This window comes from Pleurodeles waltl, chromosome 11 (assembly GCF_031143425.1).
Source record: "Pleurodeles waltl isolate 20211129_DDA chromosome 11, aPleWal1.hap1.20221129, whole genome shotgun sequence".
Lineage (NCBI taxonomy): Eukaryota > Metazoa > Chordata > Amphibia > Caudata > Salamandridae > Pleurodeles > Pleurodeles waltl.
The window spans coordinates 696779038-696804289 of NC_090450.1; the positions used below are offsets into that span (position 1 = coordinate 696779038).

General features: G+C 46.0%; 1 protein-coding gene across 1 annotated transcript in view; it reads right to left on the minus strand.

Annotated features, from left to right (window-relative positions):
- MYL7 (myosin light chain 7) overlaps positions 1-20176 on the minus strand; it is a 35855-nt gene extending 15679 nt beyond the window's left edge. The window contains exons 1-3 of the mRNA XM_069214253.1: positions 20025-20176; positions 4752-4856; positions 1214-1289 (exon numbers count right to left, since the gene is read on the minus strand). Coding sequence (XP_069070354.1) covers positions 1214-1289; positions 4752-4856; positions 20025-20027 — 184 coding nt within the window. The 5' untranslated portion in view covers positions 20028-20176. The remainder of the gene's footprint in view (positions 1-1213; positions 1290-4751; positions 4857-20024) is intronic.
- Between the last annotated feature and the right edge of the window lie 5076 nt (positions 20177-25252).

Below are 25252 nucleotides of genomic sequence, written 5' to 3' on the forward strand. Positions count from 1 at the left end.
AGCAGCTGAACCCACTGTCAGATTAGATTTGAAATGTTCGTGAAGATTCGTCAAGCAGTGCCAAAGTTATTGGCAAAGCAAAACAAAGCTTTTCCTATGGAAACTAGGTCCTAACTATAACTAACTGCTGGTGACCGCCAGTATATACACACACGCATATATCACATATATAAATGTGCACAAGACAGCACACGCGTGAAAAATCACACTCTATTAGTGCATACAAAAAGCAGCCATTGTGTAGGGAAACGATCAATGAGGATTAAGTAAGAGGGAAGGTAAAGTTATTTGCTTGTATTTGTAATACTCCAGTGTCGATTTCCTATTCAAGCCAGGTGAATAAAATAACCAGAGAGAAAGTGATATAGTTCCCGATGTACAATAGTTGGGTCTTGAGCCAGCCAGCATTTTTGTGCAAAAACTGGTTTCATTTTGTGGTGCAACTGCTTTACTAATTGGTCTCATTGCAAAATGCGTGTTTGTAAGACGATGAAAAAGACACCTGCAAAATGAATATGCAGTGGAACAACCCTTTCATCATAACTGTACTGATCTTCTTCCTAAGTCTATCTATTCTGTTTCTTATTTTAGAATTTCTCTTTGGAAAGCTCTGTTTTCCCTAGGACTGTTCATTGATATAGTAATGTAAGCAAAGGACCACCAGTGAGAGGAGATACCCAGGGTGGGGAAACTGAATTTGGGAGCACCACAGAAGGAAATTGTTATTGCACAATTCACATTACATTTTCAGCCTAGAATACATTTCTCCAATTAAATATTAAATTTACTGTGGCTTGTAAATGAGCCTTGTGTTACATTTCTGCAGTCACTTTTTGGAATGGTATCCTTTTTAGAGAGTTTACAGGTACATCACCTTAGGGAGCTAATTAACCAATCATGGGAAACATCTTTAAGTTCAGGGCTTCATGGGGATGTTCAAAGCCTGCAGCCTTGGCAATTGGTCTATCTCTTAGGTGTTCTACCACTGTATTATGGTTGAAATACTGACCTACAGAAATGTTGCCTCCACAATATAGGCCTTTCCAGTATAAAGCAAGGTAAGTCTAGATAAGTGGATGTGGGATTAAAGATAGTAAATAAGTATTTACCTTGATGTTGTTGTAGGCGGTACAGTGTTGGTGATATTTTTGTAGGTCAAATTATGGATATATAACCACCCACCCATTAATCCCCAACTCAAGAGTTTACTCACCCAACTGCATGTATGTCTCCTTGAGGTCTGGCTTAGTGATAATGCCATCACGGTTCTGGTCAATGCAACTGAATGCCTAAGAAAATATTAGAAAGGTTCTTTTATGTGGTTCTCTGTACTTCTGCGTGCTCTTACAAAGGTGCAATAAAACAGAGCAAAGGACAAGGTGAGCATGTCTGAAGAGCAATATCTGGTTTGTAATATTCAAAAATGGTGTTGGCACTGGTAAAATGATTTCAGGGGAGAACAGTTTCCAAACTATTTATGAAATTAAAGTTACGGTTCCAGGTTCCTTTGTAAACACACTAAAAAGCCAATTATCGGGGCAAATGGTTATTGATGGTATTGAATACACTTTGGAGGAATCGGTTAGAACTCTTTATCCAGTCAAGTACATAGTAACAAAGCAAAGTGAGAGTTGAGAGTACCTAGATGAAAATCACACATATTATTATTTCTGATCCATATTTATACACAATATAAATATTAATTTTGTTGAATGTGATGTTCTTCGTTGTACATTCACGAGGACCTTTATTCCTTCTTCTTCTCTAGTTACAGGGTTTTTCATAGCATAGGTCAGCCAACACGTGTTTTGCCCAGGAGCTGTAAAGCCTTGTGCATTTTTTTTAACAACAGTGGCCCGTGTAGGTATCACTTAAACAATTAATGAATCATTTATATGGCTAATTAGCAACCTACAATAAATGCTGTCACCATATAATCATAAATCAGACCACCCTGATGATTTCAAATAGTATTTATCATATTAATTGGAAACAACATAAAGACATTTTACATTCACTAAATTAATGAAATCAAGAGCACAGTGTCCCCAGTGACCAAAGAACAACAGAGGGAAAACATTATTTAACAAATTATTGTGTTTCTCCTAACAAACATTCTATAATCTTCAGAAATTGTCCATATTCCTTGTCATGGTGTCACTTTGGTATGTTTGTTCGTGATATGGGTTCACAACGTTTCACCCTGGCAAAAAAATAACCTGGTCTCATCAGGACATAAATAATAAAGGATGACTCTTGCCAGGGCTGGGTTTAGGGCACTGTGAGTGGTGCGGCCACACCGCGTGCTGACGTGGATTGGGGGGCGCTGACCTCAGGGAGGGTGCTGTATTTAGCAATGACTTACAAAACTTGTGAATTAAAAGCACCTACTGAAAAGTTCCTTGTGCGTCCAGCCTTCAGGAAACAATTAAAATGTCAAGATACATCTTGTGATTAATGTTCCTGCTAGGGAGAGAGATGGGAGTTTTGTCTAGCGGCATCTTTGACTCGCCATAAAGTAGCATAGAGGGTTAATATGCCTGCTGAAAAGAACAGAACTACATTTTCTGTGGATAGCTGAGTGGATTAGTAAAGCCAGCCTACACAAGCAATTTAAAACAAATGAATGTATGTGGAAGGGGGGCTATGGAGAGATGAGGGGCGCATTTGCTGGATGGTAGTGAGGGAATCCAAGGAGGTAGTCATAGGGTAGGAGGGGGTGCCAAAAAACACAGTCGCACAGGGCGCCACCAGTGCTAAAGACGGCCCTGCCTCTTGCATCCAGAGTGGTGAAGGCTACTTAGTATATAAAGTCACCTGCGTATGGTATCTAACCAATTTACTTACTCAGGGGACAAAAGGTAGGCCCCCTGGAAATATAGCCAAATAAATCAAGGATATAGAAGGACCGCGTATAGCGACTTCTAAAGTCGGCAGAATTGGCAGGAGCAAACCAATTAGTCCTTGTAAAGCACTGCTTTACTTGCCAGTGTGTTTATTTACACTAAGTAGCCTTCACCTCTCTGGGTGCAAGATGGACTAATAACCATGGTGGTCTGAATTATGATTTTATGGGGACAACTTTAATTGCGGTTGGCTATTTAGCCATATCAGTTATGCATTAATCTTTTAAGTGATAACTACGAGGGCCATTGTTGTAATCTAGCATTTATATTCTTGCCTCATGGGTTTATGGGCAGTTCTTCCAGCCTCTCTGGCTTTTTTAAGGTAGGAATAAAATTGTTTTGATCCCAGAGCTTGAAAGACGATTTTGATTTGGGGGATTATACAGAAAGTGAGGTCAGAAGAGAGAGCATGAGGTAAGCACCACATGAGGATCAACATTTGAAAGTTAGGACAAATGATGTTTTGCACATAAGGCAGTAAAGATTAATTTGCACCATTTCAGTCAGGCCCACCTTTGCATTGTATCTGCAACTAACAAAGACAATGGGGACTAATTAATAGTGTGCAACCTGTGTCAGTTCGAGAATATGAAACTATGTAAACAGCTTGAGCCCAAGATTTTTCCACATCTTTCCTATGTGTGAAACGTGAATCCACGATTTTCTCTTTGATAAGCAGTGGACATTATACAAGTCTTGTCTACTATAAAATGCAAAAGACCTACTGTCACTTACTGCTGACATTATGGGCCTCATTACGACCCTGGTGGTGTCGGTAAAGGTTGGACAGCCACCAAAGCAGCGGTCTGGCCTCCACATTACAACAGTGGCGGAGCCACCACGGTTGGACCGCCGACAACACTAGGTTGCCACGAGCAGACAGCCTGGCAGTGCCAGTGGTCTCAATCCACTAGGGCAGCGCTGCTCTGGGGATTATGAGTCCCCTTTCCGCCAGCCTTTGCATGGCGGTAGCCCTGCCGTGCAAAGGCTGGCGGAAAGAGGGTGCTGTGGGGCCCATGGGGGCCCCTGCACTGCCCATGCACTTGGCATGGACAGCCCTGTCGCGCTTTTCACTGCCTGAATTACGGGCAGTGAAAAGCGCGGTGGGTGCTGTCACACCTGAGGCACTGCTACATTGCCGCCACCTCAGTTATGAGCCGGCGTCAATGTTAAGGCCCTGTTCTCTGCTAGGCCAGTGGGCGAAAATGCTGTTTCCGTCCGCCAGACCAGCTGGGAACTCTTAATGGGCCCTGTGGGTGGAAGACCGGCGTGCAAACTCATAATGAGGGCCTATATCTTTTGCATGTGTTCCCAACTTCGCCAGACGAGAAAATGGAGGCACAGGGAGAAAAGTAGATTTTCTCCAGGATCACACACTTACAGTAAATTGAAGATTTATTTAATAACAAGTTGTCCTTGTTCTACCTGCTCCAGCCTGAGTATCAAACCACTTCATTGTGAATACCACATTATCCCATATTTCTACACAATGTAATATCTTTCATGGGAATTACTCAGAGTCATCTTCTCTTTAGGAAGTCCCTCAAGACTTGCCTGTTTTCCATCTAGTTTCCCCTTTCTGATTATAGGCTCTGCAGCGTGTGTTTTTTTTTTTTTAGGCCAGCAATGGGAATCCTTTTTGTTAGGGCATCTTTGTGCTTTACACATCTGCTAACATAACATAACATGGAGTAGTAGTGAGGTTGAAGGTACACTAGTGCTCTTGGACACCAGCAATAAAAGCAACAATGTTTTGCAATATTGGTGCAGACTGAGATCTATCTCACAGGCGTCCCTACGTTCCAAATCTCACAGTTGACTTTTTGGTTGTGTGGCTCAGCCCACCTCCTTGAACTCCTGGATCTGCGACTGCTCAAACATGGAGAAGACGTTGGAAGATCCCCTCTTCTTGGCTGCTGCCTTGCTCCTTGTCCCCGCTTTCCGGCTGGCCTGTTGTGGAGATAAGTAACATGAAGCATTAATTGTTGGTGGGACTAGTTGATCTGAAAGCATTTTTAGAGGTCTCTCCCCACAGAGCAAATGAGTGCCTGCATTGACTAGCTCAAATCTCTACATGGCAGAGTGCATGTGCCCGTGGATCTCTTTAAGCTGGCATCCTACTATCTATTAGGAGTGGGATAATTGATGTGCATTCCCTAGCAAATGGAATGTGGTGTCATAGTCTGCAAGGACGGTGTCTGGCTGGCAATGTATGAGAGTGTCATGGGGTAGATGAGCTTGCCTAAGCCCTTCCTAGGTCACAACAGTCTGTTGGAATGAGCCAGTTGGAAACGTTGAAGGGTGGAGGTCTCGAGGGAGAAATGTACTTAGCACCCTGAGAGACGAACAACTCAGCAACGCTCTAGCATGGACTTACCTCACCTCCAAAATAGAACAAGACCTGAGGTGCCGCCAATGAGTAGGTTGGAATTATGAGAGCAATGGTAAATATACAAATGCTATCATTTCACCTAAAGATTTCAGCTAAAAGCAACTGAACTCTGTGGTTGAAATACCAGGGAGTAATATGGGACAACCAGGGAAACTAGAACCGGAATTATGGGTTACTCTGGTAATTTCTCATTACTTATATGGGCTCACAAGGTCTCACTAGTAATGTTGTTTATGTCTGCCACCGGTGTTCTCATGCCCCCAGCATTGGGATAAGGGACAATCCTAGGATTTTCAATTAAATTATCAGTTATTTGGCTTCACTGAAGCGACTTTGCAAGAAGCAACTTTTCTTGTGTTGATATTAGTACAACAATATTAAAATAAATAATTACCCTAATAAAATAAGTACATATAGTTTAAAGTTCTATTAAGTGGAAATACATTACATTAGTCACACTGGGAGGAAAGGTTTGGCTAGTTGTTTCCAAAATCTATTTATTTAATCAAATGTTAACAAATGACCTCCAGGCTAGCATTATGTATTTGGCATTTAAGTAGCATGGTCACTGGAGAAATCAAGGCAAATTGGCCAATTTCTCTCCCTTGTCCACTGACTAGTTGTAAAATGCATCTATAATGTGGGTGCATTGGACCCATATCCTAACAGGGCCACCACACTTACTACACTATTGATATCTATGCTCCTCAGAAAAGCCTCTTCCCCTAGACCTCGCAGCCTTGGTCCACAGCTGCAAGCCCAAGGGAAGAGGCCCCATCCCTCGGCCTCTGAGCACTGGACCATGACTGCAAGCATCAGAGGAGGCTGGGCCTTTTCCAGGCATCACAGCTCTTAATAATGCCTGTAATGTGCATGAGAGAATGGTGCAGTGGCATAGCAAGGGTGCCAGGAGCCCTGATGCAAGTAAATGGTGCTGGACAGAAAAACAAAGACCCATTTTGGGTGCAATGGATCCCTAACATCTATGCAGCCTGATGCCACTGCACTTGCTGCACTGTTGTTAGTTATAACTCAGAGAGGCCCATCCCTTGGGCATCTACCTACAATTCAATGTTGCAAGGTCTATTGGTGGGTGCCCCTCCCCCCAACCCAAGCTAAGACTGCAATACCCAGTGGAAAGTTGGCCATTCCTGGGACTCACAGAGCTGAAATATGGCAGAGAGGCCTATAGAAGAGAGGCAATTAGCATTGCAATGGTGCATGGGCACTGGTGCACATTAAAAGTGTCCCTTAACTGTTGCCTACTGATTGCACAGTAAAATACAGATAATAATTTCAATATATTGGCCATCTAATAGCCCCAGGCCCCTTACTATTGCACCTGCTACACTATTGATTGCTAAGACTCTGATATGGATCCATGCACATGGGAATCTTACAGCACTTTGAGGCAATAGCAAGTGGGCACAGGAAGGGTCCCCCTCTTCAGGGTTTCGCAGTCATGGCGTAGTGCTGCAAACAATAGGGAAGGGGGCCCAATTCCCTTGGGCTTTGAATTGCTGGACCATGGTTGCAATGCCCAAGGGATGTGCTCTCTCCCTAGGACTTGCACCAAAGCTATGAGGACTAGTGTAGGGACCCCATTCCCCTTAGGCCTCACAACCATGATCTAGCATTGTGAGGTCCAAGCAAGAGGAGTCTGTGGCAGGATAACCGTCGTCCTTGGGCCTCACAGCAATGGTCTAGCACTGCAAGCCTAGTAGAGATGACCCCCATGGTCCTGGCCCCTTGATCCAGAGCTGCGAGACCCAGGTGAGCTTGCCTGTGGGTATTCCCACATGTGGTCTCGGGCTGCGAGGCCCAGGAGAGTGTTGTCCCATCTCCTGGATATCACAGCCTTGGTCTAATGCTGTGAAGCCCAATCGGAGGGGGCCCCACTGCTCTTGGCCTCACAGGCATAGTCTAGCGCTGCAGCCCCATGGGAGGAGAGTCCCCTTCCTTGGGCCTCGGAGATCTGGCCCAGCCCTGTGAGGCTCAATGAAGGGGGGGTCTCACAGCCATGGTTGAACACTTAGTGGCCCCATTAGTTAGCCAACTTTCCATTACTGCTTCACAGGACACTTTGTGCCTGTGGAAGCAGTCAGGGCAGGGACATCAGAAAATCTTTGTTAGCGAGCAGGAGGACTATGAGTCGTATACCACATTTTTTCTTTGTTTCTCAATCACCATACCCTAAAGCAGTCCATTTTAAAATCAAATTTGGCTGCAAATTGAGCTTATCAAGTTAACATTCTTACTATGTTTGAGGGCTATTCTCTTTACCATTTACTAGAGTTAACCTTGGCAGCTCAATATTGCAAAGTTTGATGGACAAGTTTAGAAAACATAAAACACTAGTGTAAATATCAGTATCTACCAAGCATACTGCCCAGTACCTACCCACTGTCACAGCACCTGGTCCACTCGGTACGTTTTAGCCTTGGAACTATGATACTTGACATCTATGGGCACATTTATGGAAAAGTGGTGCATCATTCATGATGGGCCACTTCTCTAGCGCTCATTGCGTTCCCCTAACGACACCATGTGTGCATTGTATGTACAATACGGTGTACCATGGCAGTTGTGTTCACATTAGCATCCTAATTTATGGCACTAATGTGCCACTTTGCTGAATTAGTGCCATAATTTATGGCGCTAATACAGCAAAGCACAGGGAGGCCCATTGTTTTCAATGGGAGCATCATCTTAACGCCTGCCCGAGGTAGGCGTTAATAATGACACTAAAAATGGCAAAGTGAAATCTCACTTCGCCATTTTTCTGGGCCTATCTATGTGGGAACGCCCCTTTGCATACATTATGCCTAGCGCAGGCATAATGTGGCACAAGGGTTTACAAAGTGGCGCAATGCTTGCTTGTGTTCTAAAGTGCTGTAGGGTCCAGAACACAGTGACTCTTCATTGGTAAGGACCGCCCTTTGGCCTTGCCATCAGAAACACTACCACCCGAGTTGTGGTCTGGTGGACTAGCTTGTATGTGGAACCAGAAGTACTAGTTTTTAATCCCGGCCTCTCATTTGGCTAAATTGTATGCTTTTGGGCAATCACTTTTCCAAACACAATTCCTCTCCTCCCTTTTTGGCAACGGAGGGAGTACTTAGATTCAGTGTAAAAGGTGCTAGTAAGCCTGTGGTTAACAAATTGACGGGAGAATTCCTTGGGGATGCGAGAAGTGCTATATTCAGCTAATTGTAATACAATAGTAAATCTGGAGCCTTTGCAGCAAGCAAGCAGTGCGCTTCAGTCTTGGGTCTACTGATTTAAGAAACAGTTTGATCCGGGGTCTCCCCATGCCCCTGTCCACTGATCTGACAATATGTCACCACTTAAAAGCAGGCTTGTTAGAAATGGGGTCTCTTGTTGGCAGAAGTATACACCCTAGTCTAAGTAGGGACCATAATCCTAGTCTGGGTAAATCACACACAATCCAAATTATCCTGTGCCCATCCTCTGGTAGCTTGGCACTGAGCAGTCAGGCTTAACTTAGAAGGCAGTGTGTAAAGTAGTATTTGTGCAATAAATCATACAGTAACATAGTGAAAAAACCACAACAATACACCACACAGGTTTAGAAAAATATATGATATTTATATGGTTAAATTAAGGTCAAAAAGCTAAAGATTCAATAAACACGAGTTGAGATATCACTTTTGCAAGATTAAAAAGAGTCTTAAATCTTAGAAAACAACAGTTGTCTCTTGCTTGCACAAAGTACCTAGATTGCATCAAAAATAACACGTACGGAGACCGTAGAGAAGGAGATGTGTGGAAAAATAGGGTGTGCATCAGATTTTCCAGCGCAGCACAGGCGATGCGTCATTTCTTTCCACGCTGCAAGGGGCTTTGTGTCGATTTCCAGCATACAGTCTTGGTTCTTCACTGCGATGCGGGGATCTTTTTGATGCCCCGGGACGATGCGAGGAAAATCCTGGGCATGCAGGAAGAAGTCACAGGTGTTGCGTCAATCCGGTGGGCGATGTGTTAGATTTTCTGCCGCATGGCAGGCGCTACGTTGAGTCTTCACTCGGGAAGTCGGGGTGCGTCGTTCTGGTTTGGCTGTGTGGCGATCCAGTAGGTAGTGCATCAAATTTCCGGCCACAAGGCAGGTGCTGCGTTAATTCTTCACTCGGGAAGTCGGGCTGCGTCGTTCCGGCTCAGCTGTGCATCGATTTCTCGGTTGCAAAACGGCTGTGCGTCATTTCCGGCAGGCTGTGCGGCGATTTTCGGCACACAAGGTGTTTCCTGAAGAAATTAAGGGGGTTATTCTAACTTTGGAGGAGGTGTTAATCCGTCCCAAAAGTGACGGAAAAGTGACGGATTTACCACCAGCCGTATTACGAGTCCATTATATCCTATGGAACTCGTAATACGGCTGGTGGTATATCCATCACTTTACCGTCACTTTTGGGACGGGTTAACACTCCTCCAAAGTTAGAATAACCCCCTAAGTCTTTATGGCTCTGAGACTTCAAAAAACAGAAGGCAAGCTTTATTCATGCCCTTGGAGAGCACTTCCCAGCAAAGTAGAGGTCAGCAGGACAGCAGGGCAACTGCAGGGCAGCGGTCCTTCTCATCAAAGCAGTCCAGATGAGTCATTTGGGCAGTCAGTCAGTTCCTCTTGACAGGTTGCAGGTTCAGGTTCAGAAGTGTCTGATTTGGTGGGGTCAGGGGACCAGTATATATACACCCCAAAATGCCTTTGAATTAGGGGAGACTTCAAAGAGTGGTTTTGAAGTGCACAATATCCCCTTTCAGTACAGGTCTGTCTGCCAGGGTCCCAGTAGGGGGTTTGGCAGTCCATTGTGTGAGGGCAGGCCACTAGCCTTTGAAATGTGTCAGGCCCTCCACCCTTCCAACCCAGGAAGACCCATTCAGTATGCAGATGAGTAAAGGTGTGACTGTGTATCCTGTCTTTGTGGTTGTCTGGGTGAAATGCACAAGGAAGCTGTCAACCAGCCCAGACGTTGATTGGAGACAGGCTGTAAGGCACTGATGGATTTTAAGTGCTGAGAAATGCTCACTTTCTAAAAGTGGCATTTCTAAAATATATAAAATCCAACCTCACCAATAAGCAGGATTTTCTATTGGCATTCTGGTCATACTAAATATGACCTGGTTACCCCTTTCTGATCACAATCTACCACTCAAGCAGTACAGAGGGTAGCCCTAATGCTATCCTGTGAAAGGAGCAGGCCTCACATAGTGGAAAACTAATTTAGGAGTTTTCCACTACCAGGACATATAAAACACCATTTACCTACATTGCACCCTGCCCTGAGGGTTACCTACAACCTACCTTAGAGGTGAATTATATGTAGAAAAAGGGGGGGGTTAAGGCTTGGCAAATGCTTTTATATGCCAAGTCGAAGTGGCAGTGAAACTGCACACACAGGCCTTGCAGTGGCAGGCCTGAGACATGGTTAAGGGGCTAATTATGTGGGTGGCACAACCAGTGCTGCAGGCCCACTAGTAGCATGAAATTTACAGGCCCTGGACACATGTAGTGCACTTTACTAGGGACTTACAAGTAAATCAAATATGCCAATTGGGAATGAACCAATGTTACCTTGTTTAAGAGAGAGAGCATATGCATTTTAGCAGTGGTAAAGTGTGCAGAGTCCATAAAACCATCAAAAACAGTGTCAGAAAAGTGGCGGGTGGCTGGCAAAAAGTTAGGGGCTGTCAAGTCTAACAAGGCTTAATTGAAGAAATAATCATCAAGAGCATACTATAAGGAGAGGTCCCCAGCACTGTTTTCATTCACACAAAGAGGGCTGTTTACAGGCAGGAGGCTGGATTTACAGCTCAAAAGCTGAATGTCGTCCTGCAGTGCCCATGGTGGCGGACCCCACCTATAGTGCAGGTCTTCCCACTTTGCCTCAGACAGGCACTTTTTTTACAACTTGGTAGAAGGAGTGAGACTTGCTTGTCCTTTCAGTAGCTTAAAAAAGGCTTAGACCCCACATGAGGGATTCTTGCATTGCCTCTATGGGGGCAGCTGAACAGGAGCAGTGATTGCAGGACAAACCTGCAAAATAGAGGATAGTTGGGCACCCTAGGCCCACAGGAAAGGGGGGTGCTTCCCCATGTTGATGTGCTGAGCGCAGGTCCTAGACAGTTGCCTACACTGACAACGATTTGTGCCGGCCGTGACTAATGTCTCCAGATGGGTGGAGTGGATTTAATGGGCCCAGCAAAAAGCACATGTAAAGACTCCCTACATGGGCCCGCTTTCAAAACATTAGCAGGATCACCAACCATGTTGATTTGTTGTGAACTGGGTCAGCTGCCCACAATTTGTCCTGGGTGAGTGCTGCCCCCTGTCTTGGCAGTTTGCCAGGTGCAAGCTTAGATAGCCTTTGGCCAGACATATGCTTTTATTGTTCGATACCTCATGTATGGTGTACCTTAGAGACTGGCAACTGTGAGTCCTATATGACAAGGTCTGGAAATGTGTGGATGAGTCTAAAGTACCTGACAATGATTCTCCTAGTGAGATGCTGACTACATCCCCATATTGCAACACCTAATTAGGAAGATACTGCACATGGTATTATGTCACTGGAGTGTTACTAAAAGGGAAAGTGTACTATGTTTCTGGAGTGATAAAGTGTCACATGGTCGTACTCTGTTCTGGTAATAGGACATTTAGGCGCTGTACTTAGAAAGCCATAGACAGCACAGACCCACGCTAAAGTCAGCCCATTCTTGTTAGACACTATAGGTTGTGCTGCCTCCGGGACTATTACACCCTGCCTTGTGGCCCTTATCCTAGTTAGGCGTTTCTGTGTCTGAAGTGTTTATTTTTGTGCCCTCAGTCTCCTAGGGACCTGCAGTACATAATCACATTGCCCTGTCTTTCTGTTGAAGCTGTCATCTGCACAGTGACACAGCGTCCTTGCACAGCCACTGTTCTATGGCCAACGGTATCACATTCATAGTAGAATAATGACACAGGTGCTAGAACTCCATCCCGTGACTTTAAAAGAAAGAAGTGTATGCTGTTCACTGGCTGGCCATGGTGTGTCACTGCCACATTCCTCCCTACCATCAAAAAGACAGGCACAAGAATGAGGGGGACTGAAGGCAGTTCCAGACCTCTGTGAATGCCATATTTTAACTGTCTGTTGAGTCGTATTGGTGCACCAGTGGTTATGTGCCCCCTCCTGGGCCTTCCTCGATACCATAACATGTTTGGCCACCAAGAGTCATTCCGGCGTGGGTTTTTTCTGTTGCCTTCAAGATTTCATACTCTGACTAAACACTTTGGGGGTGATTCTAACTTCGGCGGGCGTCGAAAGACCGCTGAGGGTATTTTGGGATTTGCCCTGGGCTGGCGGGCGGCCGCCAAAAGGCCGCCCGCCAGCCCAGGGCAAATCAACCTTCCCACTAAGATGCCGGCTCAGAATTGAGCCGGCGGAGTGGGAAGGTGCGACGGGTGCAGTTGCACCCGTCGCGTATTTCAGTGTCTGCTAGGCAGACACTGAAATACTTTGTGGGGCCCTCTTATGGGGGCCCCTGCCGTGCCCATGCCATTGGCATGGGCACGGCAGGGGCCCCGAGGGGCCCCGCGGCACCCTCTACCGCCATCCTGTTCCTGGCGGGCGAACCGCCAGGAACAGGATGGCGGTAGGGGGTGTCAGAATCCCCCATGGCGGCGCAGCAAGCTGCGCCGCCATGGGGGATTCTAAGGGCAGCGGTAAACCGGCGGGAGACCGCCGGTTTCCCCTTTCTGACCGCGGCCAAACCGCCGCGGTCAGAATGCCCTGCGGGGCACCGCCGGTCTGTCGGCGGTGCTCCCGCCGACCCTGGCCCCGGCGGTCTGAGACCGCCGGGGTTAGAATGAGGGCCATTGTGTTGCAGATGTTCCAGTAGCAGCTCACTTTCAGTAGTGCTTTCAGTTTTGTACATAGAGCAAACTGTGTCACTGCTGAACAAGGCCGGACTGGCTGTAGCTGGCGTCGGGCGTTTCCACGGGAGGCTGGAAGAATGGGGGGCACTTTTGTTTCTCAGGGCTGGTTTTGTAGCAGTGCAGCAGTTGTGAAAACACTGCAGAGGTCCTTGTATATTCAACAGTTTTCAGACAACAATAAAAGTGACAAGATAACTCTGGTGATTAACGTACCCACTGGAGAGAGATCTGAGTTTTGTCTAGTGGCAGTTTTGACTCTTCTAAGGTAGCGCAGAGGGTTAATATTCCTGTGGCGTAGAATGTGTACTATGCAGATCACAGAACATTAATTTAGGTGCATAGCTCAGGTTACTGCTTTTGTCACAGAGATCCTTTCGTCACTGTGCAGTTCATAACATACAATCATAATCTAGCACAGTGAGCTATGAACTGCCATCAAAGAACTGCATGCAAATTGCATGGTCCAGGTTAGAAAGTTATGTTTTTCCCAGTCTTTTATTATCCTAATTTGGCTAAAAAGGGTTTGTTTGGGGAGAAGTAAATTCTTATTAATAACGTCAACTCTAACCACTGTGTTATGTTCTGAATCCTGAGTTTTTTGCTTCCCCGGACCAGTAGTCTACCTACATCTTGTAGTCCCGTTTGTCTTATGTAACATTTTCTATACGCTGATTTACACACGTATGATTCATTGTCTCTATGTGTGTGGGATGTAAAGTGCTCCATCACCCTACACTGGTATGAGAGGCCCTATGAAACAAATAAAATACATGTGAGAGAGGGGCTATATAGAGAATGGAAAGAGGAGAGGCACTGTTGGAGGGTGACAGTGAGGGAAACATTATAGAGCCTGAATAAAGATGGCCACCGGGTGTCAGTGCTGCATTGGTACCGATCTGCTCCCCCGCAGAACTCATAGGCTGTCCACTAAGTGTCACTGCTGCACTGCTGCACTTGTATCTGTGATTTCCATCTAGAAACTCAGTAAATGGTGTATCATGAGTTGACACCTGTGGTCGCTGCTGCACTGTTGATTTTATACAAGTCAAGGGTGTGTGCAGTCGAACTTATAATTAAAGTGACTGGCTGCCTTTAAACTACAACGTTATTTGGAGTTTTTGCTTGAAATTACTTCAGCTGAAAAAGTTGGTGATTCCCCAGACTGACTTTGCATATCCCCAGTTACTGCTAAGTGGAGTTGTTGCTGAAATTAAAAAGCATTGTTAAAGTTACATTTTATATACTCGCTGAAAAGCGCTTTGACGGCTTGTCAGGGGTAGTAAGCGCTATACAAATACAATTACAATTGATATCCTATAGAGCACCATAGAAAACTCCTAGGCCCAGTTTCACTCAAAGCAGCAGCCAAACTCCTTGTGTAAGTGGAATAACCCTAGGCAGAGCTATATCTAAAACGTTGTTCTACTGGGGCTATCATTCCCCGTGGTAGTGCTACTCACAGCCTTGCACTGTGGCGTAAGGTAAATAGGCACTGCTTAGCATAGGATTTGTAGTGGAAGCATGCCCTTTCAATACAAATTTCTTTGCTTTCACAAACTCAGAAGAATACAACACATTGGATGTGTGCTCTGCACCGCAGTACACTACAGTGCCTTTTTTTTATTTAGAAATGTAGGTGTTCATTTTTGACATGCTGTCCAGTCGGTCTGTCTTAGTAGATTGGACTTTGCTTCTAAATCTGTTGTGGCTTGTGCTGACCAACACCAGTTGCGCCCCTTAATGCAAATTCCTGGACTGTTTGAATCTAGTTCCTGATTGTTGCTCTCACTGTTTATGTTACAGATGTTTCAAAAAATGCAGATTTGCTCTATAAAAACCACCTGGTGTTACCTGTAAGGCACCTTATCATATCTAACCAGGGCTTCGCTTACATTTTTGAGAAGTCTTAACCAGAGCTTAATTTGTAAATAAAAACGTGCCAGTGCCCAAAGCCCTCCTCTTAAACACACGGCTGCTGCATTTACATGGACAAACACAGAATACTGATTCAGGGTAATCCTGAAGCCATCTCGGGTCTCTTCAATCCATTTACAGCCACTCCCTGCCCTTTCAGCTCACTCTTGCAGCTTTCTGCTTTCTCCCTTTGTGACACTTTTTCGTTTTTCTCTTCCTCCATCTTTCTCATATGTGTCTTTTGCTCGCAATAATTGCTTGAGGTAGAAAAATAAGTGCCGGCCCTCAAAAATAAATTCTGGTGCTCCGCACCAGAAACATCAAGCATAAATTAAGCCATGCATAAAAATTGGAAATAATTTCTCCTTTTGAGTGTGAATGATGTCGATAATCATGATATGTAAAATGGAAATCAATATTTTTGCGTGGAACCAGCTGAATCTATCTACTTACGTCACAGTCTGAAAAGCGCAGCAGAAGGCAAGGTAGCCAATGGGATTCCTGAGCTGGTCATAGTGATTAGAGAGACGAGAATAAGGAATACACACTCAGGGTGAAACGATACATGTCTGCCCAACCATACTTCCAAAGCTCCAAATAGGGTCCTTATCATTTAGAATCCAATTTGTGAATGTCTCTTGCCTCCTGGCTCTTTTTTTGTTATTTTTTCTTGTTGCGTTTTTGGACTTAAAATTATCTAATAGAGGTTCCCTTTGTAGTGTATTTATACCCCGGAGATAATAAAAATGTATCTCTACTCCTCTGCACCTAGTTACACTTCTCTGGTATGTGCACAACTAGTTCATATATTCCCCTCCCCTCCAACTAACAAATAAAGGCCATGGGCAAGCCGGAAAATTATGCATTAATTCTGCATTCAGATACAGTACATGAAATCAAAAACAGATCGTTAATCTCTATGTACTGAATATATTGGTCGGCAGAGACTAGAAATTGCTTTTTGAGACCTGCAATTTTGCTTTCTTTGACTCCCGACGCCCTGTCAGAGGATTCAAGATTCATACATTGATGAAAGATGATAAAACGTGTTTTAGCCTTTCATAGATTATTCTACCATAACTGGGCACAATGTTCCAGGCAAGGCACTCCAGAACTGGACATAACCATCCTCCAGGAGAGGTCTCCAGAACTGAAAAGAGTGCTCCAGATAAGATCTCTAGGATTGTACACAGACATCCACCAGGTGAGGTCTCCAGAAATGAAAAGAGTGCTCCAGATATGTGCTCTAGAAATAGGCAGACATCCTCCAGGTGAGGTCTCTAGAACTGAATAGAGTGCTCCAGATTTGCCTCTAGAACTGACACGGCCTATCCTTTCTCCTGTGTCTGCCAAAAACCCAGTACTGGCCAGTGTTTGAATATTTGATATCAACCTGATATCACCAGTAGTTGCACAAATGATGGGTTACGTTATCCAGTATCCATGCACCTTCCTTTTATTTGAGGTAAATCTGGGCCAAATTTAAGATAAAGCTAACTGTGCATTGATATCACTTATTTTGATAGCTTCCTCTATGTTTTTCTGGTCTCTAGTTGTTGATAATAGGGGTGAATTATCTCGAACCTTGTGGAGCTAATTTTATTGATGTCAAGAGAAGGGCAGCGAGGGCCCAGGGGTATTCAAACCTGTGACCTTCGTGCCACAATGAGCACTCTATATCAGACGCATACACCCCCTGAGCTAGATTACCAGCCTATAGTATTGTTGAACTGTTATAAATTGTACAATCTGAAAAGAAGGAGTTACATTTATACAATGAGATAAAGGCTCAGGGCTTGATCTATACAGGAAGCTGAACATCTATTTTTGTCTATGATTTGTGACAATGTGACATTTTGGGGGGGAATGTAGAAAGACATAACTTGTGCCTCAGCACATGTCAGTCAAAGAATTCAGAAAACAGCTGGAGACGCAACCCTCGAAGGGTACCTCACCCAGGTCCCACCAACGACACGATCTTCTCGGTAGACATGTTTCTGAATCATCTCCACGACCTTGCCGGGGGCAGGAAGCACTACAAGAACAAGCATTGGCAGAGCCAATCAGTCAGCCATTGGCTGCCAGCGTTTTGGCTTCTTCGGTACTTGTTTTGTTTTGCCATGTTTTTTTATAAAACGATGTTGTGGAAGCTTCAGGGCCCACTCTCCAAAATTGAAAAAAAATGGTAAAAAGCACTTAAGGGAAATAATGTGTGTGCAGAAGGGCACCTTTTGAAAGAGCAGAATGCTGTCACTCACAGTGAAGTTAGCCAGTGGCGGAAGTGGGCTGATCCAGTGCCCACCATGTATGCTGCAGTGGGCGGGAAAATAAATATAAATAGCACAACAGACCTATAAATGAAGATGCTTGTCTGAGAGGCTCTTCAAGTAAATGTATACTATATATGGTTTTACTAAAATCAAAAGGACCAACGCCTGACCTGATAATGCAGGTGGGCCACTCACGAAGCGTCCTGGGCCTAAGAGTTGGATGGTTCAATACAAATACAATCTCCTCTGTCCACCCCACCTTAATTTACATAGCTGCTTTGACCCTTCGCTGGAATTTAAAGGAAGTTTCATACATAGAAAAACATGTGACATGTAATCGCAAAACCCTTTTGTGAATGTTTTTTTTTCCTGCAAACCTACTTTCATACGAAGCGTTCTTCATGTATTTGTGTTCTGTATCACTTAGAAGACATTGTGAAGTCCTCGAAGATATTGGCTTAAAAAAATACAAAAAAACTTCACGGGCCGCAGAGAAAAAAAGATCCTAGTCTCCTCCTCTCAGTTATTACGTAAGCCTCTTTGCATGAGTAGCTGCAGATGGCAAATGCATTCTCTCCTTTGTGTGACTTGCCTATGGGAAGCAGAGGCAGGTATTGCCTAAACGTCATACAACTAAAGGGTGTTGTCCTAGGGTTCAAAAAGAGCGCTCGGGATCCTATATCAAGCAAGTAAATATTCCGCAAGTGGAAGGTGCCAACACAAGGGAAACACCCAACCCCTCAACGCTTAAGGTTTAAGCAAACTTCATGAAAACAATGTGTGGCATCTGACTCCTTGTAGAAAGGAATATAATTTGCACATCACTATTGAAAAGAGCATAATCAGCAATTAAATTCAAGCTGTAGTATGTCCTGTAAGGCAAATGATGAATCGAGCTACTAAAAAACGTGGCCTCATTACATATTTGTGACTACATTACATTGAACAAGTGTTAAAAAAGCTACACTCAATTGAAAATCATCTTCCGTGGTGCTGCAATTAGATTTTAATGTGAACCCAGCAGCCTAATAATAATATCTAAAACATTGAAGATTTTGTGTATAAACGCTGTAGTCTGATGACAACATTTCAGCCAACATTTCAGCCAAAACACGTGTTTCGTCAAGGGAAAACTTATTTGATTTCCCGAACGACTTCTTCGGGGCTTTCGAAGAAAGGAAAGGCCCTTCCTAATCATGCGGTGATGGGGTCACTAGCCTCTTTCGCGTCAGAAAGGTGGTTTAGCTCTAGTTTAAAGCTTCTTCGACCGCGTAAGGCGACCCAACGCTGCTCAGGGAAATATTTGCACTGAAGCAACGCCCCGCCCCCCCCCTCCCCAATTCAAAATTCAAGATGATGACAACCGGTCAAAGATACATTCCATAAAGAACGTGTGATTCCGCTGCGGTTACACCTCATGTGAGTGTAACTAGCACTTTATATTATCGTGCCCTTTGCAGACGTCTGGTTTCACTTGGTGACAGGATTTCACAGGAAGTGTGTGGCACTTTAGATTACCTTGTTTTTGTGTGAATACTGTGGGTGTTTGTGCTGTTCCCAACCTCTTAAAATGCCCTCTTTGCATAGACTGCAGGTTTGATGCAAAGCTATTTGATGCCGTTGTTGCATCTTCACCCCAACGCAAAATATATTTTGAGGCGGAAAGTTGAGCAGTGCTGCCACTCACACGGCTTAGCACTGCTGAAGGTTCCACGTTTGATTCACTGGTGATGCGCAAGGTTCCTTTCAAAGCCAGCAATACAGCTTATTGGGTTCAGCATTCTGTGTATAACTTGTCGTTCATAGATTCGCCAAAAAATAGTGCATTGCGTTAAGGCATCTTTTGCACAGATGAGCGTATTCGCCGAAGATGGCAAGTTCTAACCCCTGGCCTCCCGGCGGAGCAGGATACTGGCGCGCACTCCCGCTGGTTAAGAGCAATGCCCGTTGTTTGAAAGGCAGGTACAAATGCCATTGCTGTATGCGTGCAGCGATACAGGTGAGCCTCCAGGGGGTAACGCAGGCCGGTGCAACCCCTGCAGCACACAGGGATCCCCAGCCATTCAACGAGGGTGGGGGGGCATCCATCCCACGGCCAATGAATGTGAGATATGGAGAAGAGCCTCCAGGGGGTAACGCAGGCCGGTGCAACCCCTGCAGCACACAGGGATCCCGGGCCATTCAACGAGGGAGGGGGGGCATCCATCCCACGGCCAATGAATGTGAGATATGGAGAAGAGCTTCCGGGGGGTAACGCAGGCCGGTGCAACCCCTGCAGCACACAGGGATCCCGGGCCATTCAACGAGGGAGGGGGGGCATCCATCCCACGGCCAATGAATGTGAGATATGGAGAAGAGCCTCCAGGGGGTAACGCAGGCCGGTGCAACCCCTGCAGCACACAGGGATCCCCGGCCATTCAACGAGGGAGGGGGGGCATCCATCACACGGCCAATGAATGTGAGATATGGAGACCCCGTGTGGGTGGGGGGGGGGGGGGGAGGGGAGGTTGCGATACATCACTGTAACCCTCAGCTATACCCCCCAAACCCCCATCGTTAATATCATCACCAAGGTAATGCAGACCAAAGCCCTTCGGCCAGGTACTCACCATTTCTGCGTCCGTCCGGGGTCACCTCAGAAATGCGGGCGCTCATTGGGGGGCCGGGGTTATATACCGTTCCTTATCTACTTCAGGGTTAAAATAGCTCAGGAACCAGGCAGCATCGCCAAACATGGAGGTCCTGAGCCAGAGAGGCCTGTTCGAGATAAACCCACTGCAGACGCCGGATTCCATCCAGTACAGGCCCGAGAGATAGAGGCCCCTCCGCCCTCTCTCGCTCCCTTTCTCTCTCTCTGCATGATGCACAATTGTCTGTCCATCTATCCACGTCTGCTTCGGCGGGCCATTTACTCCTATCCGACCCCCGTTTTCAGCCTTTTTTGTCTTTCGCGCTCGCTCCAAGTTTTGGCGGTTTCCTTGATTTGGCCAAAGCTGAACTGTTTGCACACCGACTATCTTAAATAAGTGCTTCTTTAAATGAAATCTTTTGACATGCAATCATTAATGGGACACCAGGGCTTTAAATCGAATAAAAAAAGGCGTGTGTGTCTAAAAGGGGCGCAGCGTATGTAATTAAGGGAGGGCTTAAACATATTAACTACATTTCTCTGATTCCCATATTGCAGTGGTTCCCAAACTTTTTCGACCTGTGGCTCCCTTGACCTATTGGCCATTAGCTGCGGCTCCCCATTATGTAAGGGGGTGTAAACCGGGATTCGGGAGCACTTCCATTTTCTCCCTAAAAAATAATTGAGATGAAGTCTTTCTCTTTCATACTACCATGCAGCTTTGTTAGCTGTACGGTAGTATGAAAGAGAGACACACTGGAAACAAATCAAACTTGAAGGGTTTTACAACTTACAACATAACATTGCAAAACCCTAACAAGTTTGATTTATTTCCACTGTGATTCCTTCTTTTTCAAACTCCTGTACAGCTTCATTCTAAATGTGATGTATTTTTAGAAAGGGGCCCTACAGTAGTATGAAAATGAAAGCATTTGAGTGTTCCCTAGAAGTGTGCGGCGCCCCTGGTGAGTTCTGATGGTGCACCAGGGAGCCACGGCGCACACTTTGGGAAACACTACCATATTGTGTCACCAACCAGTGTATTTGGTTCCTCTGAGTTTTCAGTTATTGCATCCAGATACATAGCACAACTGACATACACCTAAAACCAGCCAGGACTATGGGCTTCGTCAGGTGTAGCTGTTTAAAATATCAGGCCAACAACAATGATTTTGCTGTAGATTATTCATATTGAGAATGTTTCATTTCGAAATAGTGAGACTGTGAATTAAACATTACTGAGGCCAGTGGAAGGGGTAAAGGACTTCAGAGTGTCTCAGTCACTCCCTTATTTTTACTCTAAGTTAGACACATACGCCATTTTCTCCCAATGATTGGATGACCTTGAATTCTGAGCTCCTTTTGACCCACTGACAGGCACAGTGAGACACTCGTACTCCTTGCAGTGTCAATTCCAGAGCGCTCAATCTTGACTGGCGACGAGTGGGTTAAAAGTATGCACTACTCAAGAGTAATATGATACACAAAAACTGATAAGTGCACCTTCAGCAGTCTCACAAGGATCTGACATACATTCCATCTCTGCACAACACAGCCTACATGCATTGTTCATCAAACAAGGCCGCCAAGACCCAATTCCCCACACATCCTTGACACCAGAGCTTAATTTTGAGCCTGTGGTTGCCAGAGGTTATCCAGGGTAATGCAGCGGGGCCCATAGGTGGAAGGGGGCCCAACTACAACTGGCCCTTGAGACTTGAGAGGGCACCTAAATAACCGTGCTGAAGGTACGAATGTGAACAAGCGTTCAAGATGACGCTAAATTTTGTTTTACTCTTGTCTCATTTGCTGTGTGCAAATGCAGAATTCAAATGTCAGTCTAGTCTTCTGATAAGTTGCCGCTTATTCTCTTAACATGGAGACTAGTGTTTTAGTGTTTACTTTTCTTTGGCTTACTGTTAATAAACTGCAATAAAAGTGTGAGCATTTGTAAAGTGAACTATGAAAATCTTGTTGGTGTGAAATGGAGGGTTGTAGGGTGTCCCTTTCTTCTAACACAGCAAAATGTAAATGACTATAAATGAACTGTAAAAAGATTTAAAAATAAACAGGAAAGCACAAATGTAACTTTTTTTTCTATTTTTCTAATTCTAAAGTGTAATGGAAACAAAGATTTTAATAGGATCAAAACAAATCTAGACACTACTTTGTGATGCACAAATTACAAATATTATAATATTCAGTTACAAATAAAAAATAAAAAAAAAGCTCACTATTGTAAATGAAGAGTACACCATTTTGCCCTGGCTGCCTGACGCCAAGCAGGCGTCATAGAAGTTATGCCCATGCTGCTGTGTGGCTTGTGAAGCCAAGGAAGTCTCGGTAATCACTGTATTTAGCCTGACAGGTAGAGGGCAGATAGTGGCAGTTAGTAAAACCATATAGACTTTCTTAGGTCAGAGTGCTAGAAAAGGGAAAATGAATAATTTGTTCATTGTTTGCTTCATTTTATGGTAAAATAAATGCACAGGTAACTTTAAAACAACTTCTTGAGATCACAAATGCACAATTCCTCCTTATTACAAGCATAAAAAGAATAGTCATCCTTCTGTGGCCTGTGGCAACTGGCCAGTCTCTTGGAAAACAAGATGTTGCTCCTCATATACTGAAAGAGGGGGGAACTCAAGTAACTGTTACGTAAAATACTGAGGCCCTCATTACAACCCTGGCAGTCGGTATTAAACTGGCGGTAATAACGCCAACAGGCCGGCAGAAAAAAAAATGGAATCATGACCATGGCGGAAACCGCCAACATAGACAGCCACTTTAACACTCCGACCGCCATGGCAGTATGAACAAACAGCGCGGCGGTCACCGCCAACAGACAGGCGGAAAACAAAGTACCGCCCACCTTATCACAACTTGGCAATTCGCCACCTTTTCCGTAGCGGAAGCAACGCGAAGAAAAACACGGCGGAAACAGGACTTGGAAGAGAAAACACTCACATCTCCACACCCCACAAGGAACCAGGACGCCACGGAGCCAGAACTCCAGATACTCCCTGTGATGGTCTTCCTGCTTATCTATCAGGAGCACCAAAGATGGCGGTGATGACCACGATGAGTACTGCACCTACAACACAGGGGAGGGGGGAGGGAAAAGAGAGTGACACACACACACGCAACACCCCCACCCCCACCGTTACCCACAACACCATACTCACAAATACATGCAGCAAAATTACATATCACCCCTCTTCAATAACGCAAGGACAAAAGGAATTGATGTGAACAAATGTAATAAATAAAAATCAGATAGTGAAAGTTCAAAATTCAGTAAATACAAATATGTACACCAACTACACAAGTCCGGATATTACTCAAACATCGTCTGTGGATCAGAGTCCCAAAAGGCATGGGCGAGGCCCATACATGACACCAGACTTCAAACGGAGAGAACACTGCAGGGGTATCAGATCGAAATGAAACAGGCACCTCAGGGGGAGGGGGGCACCTCAGCCTGATGAATGCACAACACCACTGCTCCATGATGGGGCTCCATGCCCACTGCTGTATCCTGGGGAGTGCAAAGCCACAGTCTCTCAAGTCTCTCCAGTGGGTGGTTTGCCACTGCTTTATCCTGGGGAGTGCAAAACCACAGTCTCTCAAGTCTCTCCAGTGGGTGGTTTGCCCACTGCTTTATCCTGGGGAGTGCAAAGCCACAGTCTCTCAAGTGGATAACAGTCTCCACTGGTTCTGGAGGGGGCATTGTGCCCAGAGTGCTTCATCCTGCCAAGGACTGAGGTAGTGGATGCCTTTCTCCATTGGTTCTGGAGGGGGCTTTGTGCCCAGAGTGCTTCATCCTGCCAAGGACTGAGGTAGTGGATGCCTTTCTCCATTGGTTCTGGAGGGAGCTTTGTGCCCAGAGTGCTTCATCCTGCCAAGGACTGAGGTAGTGGATGCCTTTCTCCACTGAAAGCCGTGCATCATGTAAGCTGGCCAGGCTCCTGGAACTGACACCAGCCTCGGACGATTGACCACTGGGGATGGCAGCCATGTCTGTGGTGGTGCCACAGGCTCAGGATGTCGCGGGGCCGCTGGCGGTGCTTGCGGCGGTGCTGGCGGCGGCCTCTGTGGCATCGGTGCTGGCGGCGGGCTCTGTGGTGGCGGCCTCTGTGGCATCGGTGCTGGCGGGGTGCTCTGTGGCGGCGGCCTCTGTGGCATCGGTGTTGACGGTGGGCTCTGTGGCGGCGGTGCTGGCGACAGGCTCTTTGGCATCGTGGCTGGCGGCGTGCTCTGTGGGGGCAGTGCTTGCGGCGTGCTCTGTGGCGGCGGTGCTGGCGGTGGGCTCTGTGGCATCGTGGCTGCCGGCGGGCTCTGTGACGGCGGTGCTTGCGGCGGGCTCTGTGGCGGTGGTGCTGGTGGCGGCCTCAGTGACTGCGGTGCTGGTGGCGGCTCAGTGGCTGTGGTGCTGGTGGTGGGATCAATGACAGCGGTGCTGGTGGCGGGCTCAATGACAGCGGTGCTGGTGGCGGTTCAGGTGGCGGTGCAGGTGGCGGTCTTCTCTGCCGTACAGGTTGGCTTTGGCGTGGACTGAAGGTGTGACACTGGTCCAATTGTCGGTGCCACCATGCCCTCTCCTGACCTGCCCTTTATTTTGTGGCCCTTCCCCACCTTGGATGGTGGCGCTTCTGTCTTGCCACCATCCCCTTTTGCTTTCCCTGAGCCCTTGGTGGCAGGTGTTTTCTGCTTCTCCCTCTGTGATGTGGGCAACTTTTTAACTTTTGCAGGTGGTGGAATGTCCTTGCCCTCGCTCCGTGGCACACTTGTAGCCCTGTTGGTTGGCACACTCCAATAGCCCTCAGTTGCTGGCACCACTGTGCCTGGTGATGTGGTGGCTGAGGTGCTGGGTTGGGACCTGGAAAGACTGGCCCTAGGTGAAGGACGAGGGGGGAGGTGTAGGGAAGAGGTCAATATTAGCCAGGAAAAGTTTTTTAGATACACTGGGACGGGTAGATGGAGGATTTTTCGGGAGTAGAGGAAGAGGTAGTTTGCTGAATTTGGGTGAAGGTGCATGGGCTGGAGGCTGTTGTGAGGTGGATGGTTGTTGGGTGGGTGTGTGCCTGCGTTTGTGTACTTTGGGAGGAGGGCTCACAGACACACTGCGAGAGGACGAAGGGGATGTGTGAATGGTAGTGGGGGTGGTGAGTGCACATGAGCGGTGTGTGGTGATGGGCGTGCTCGTGA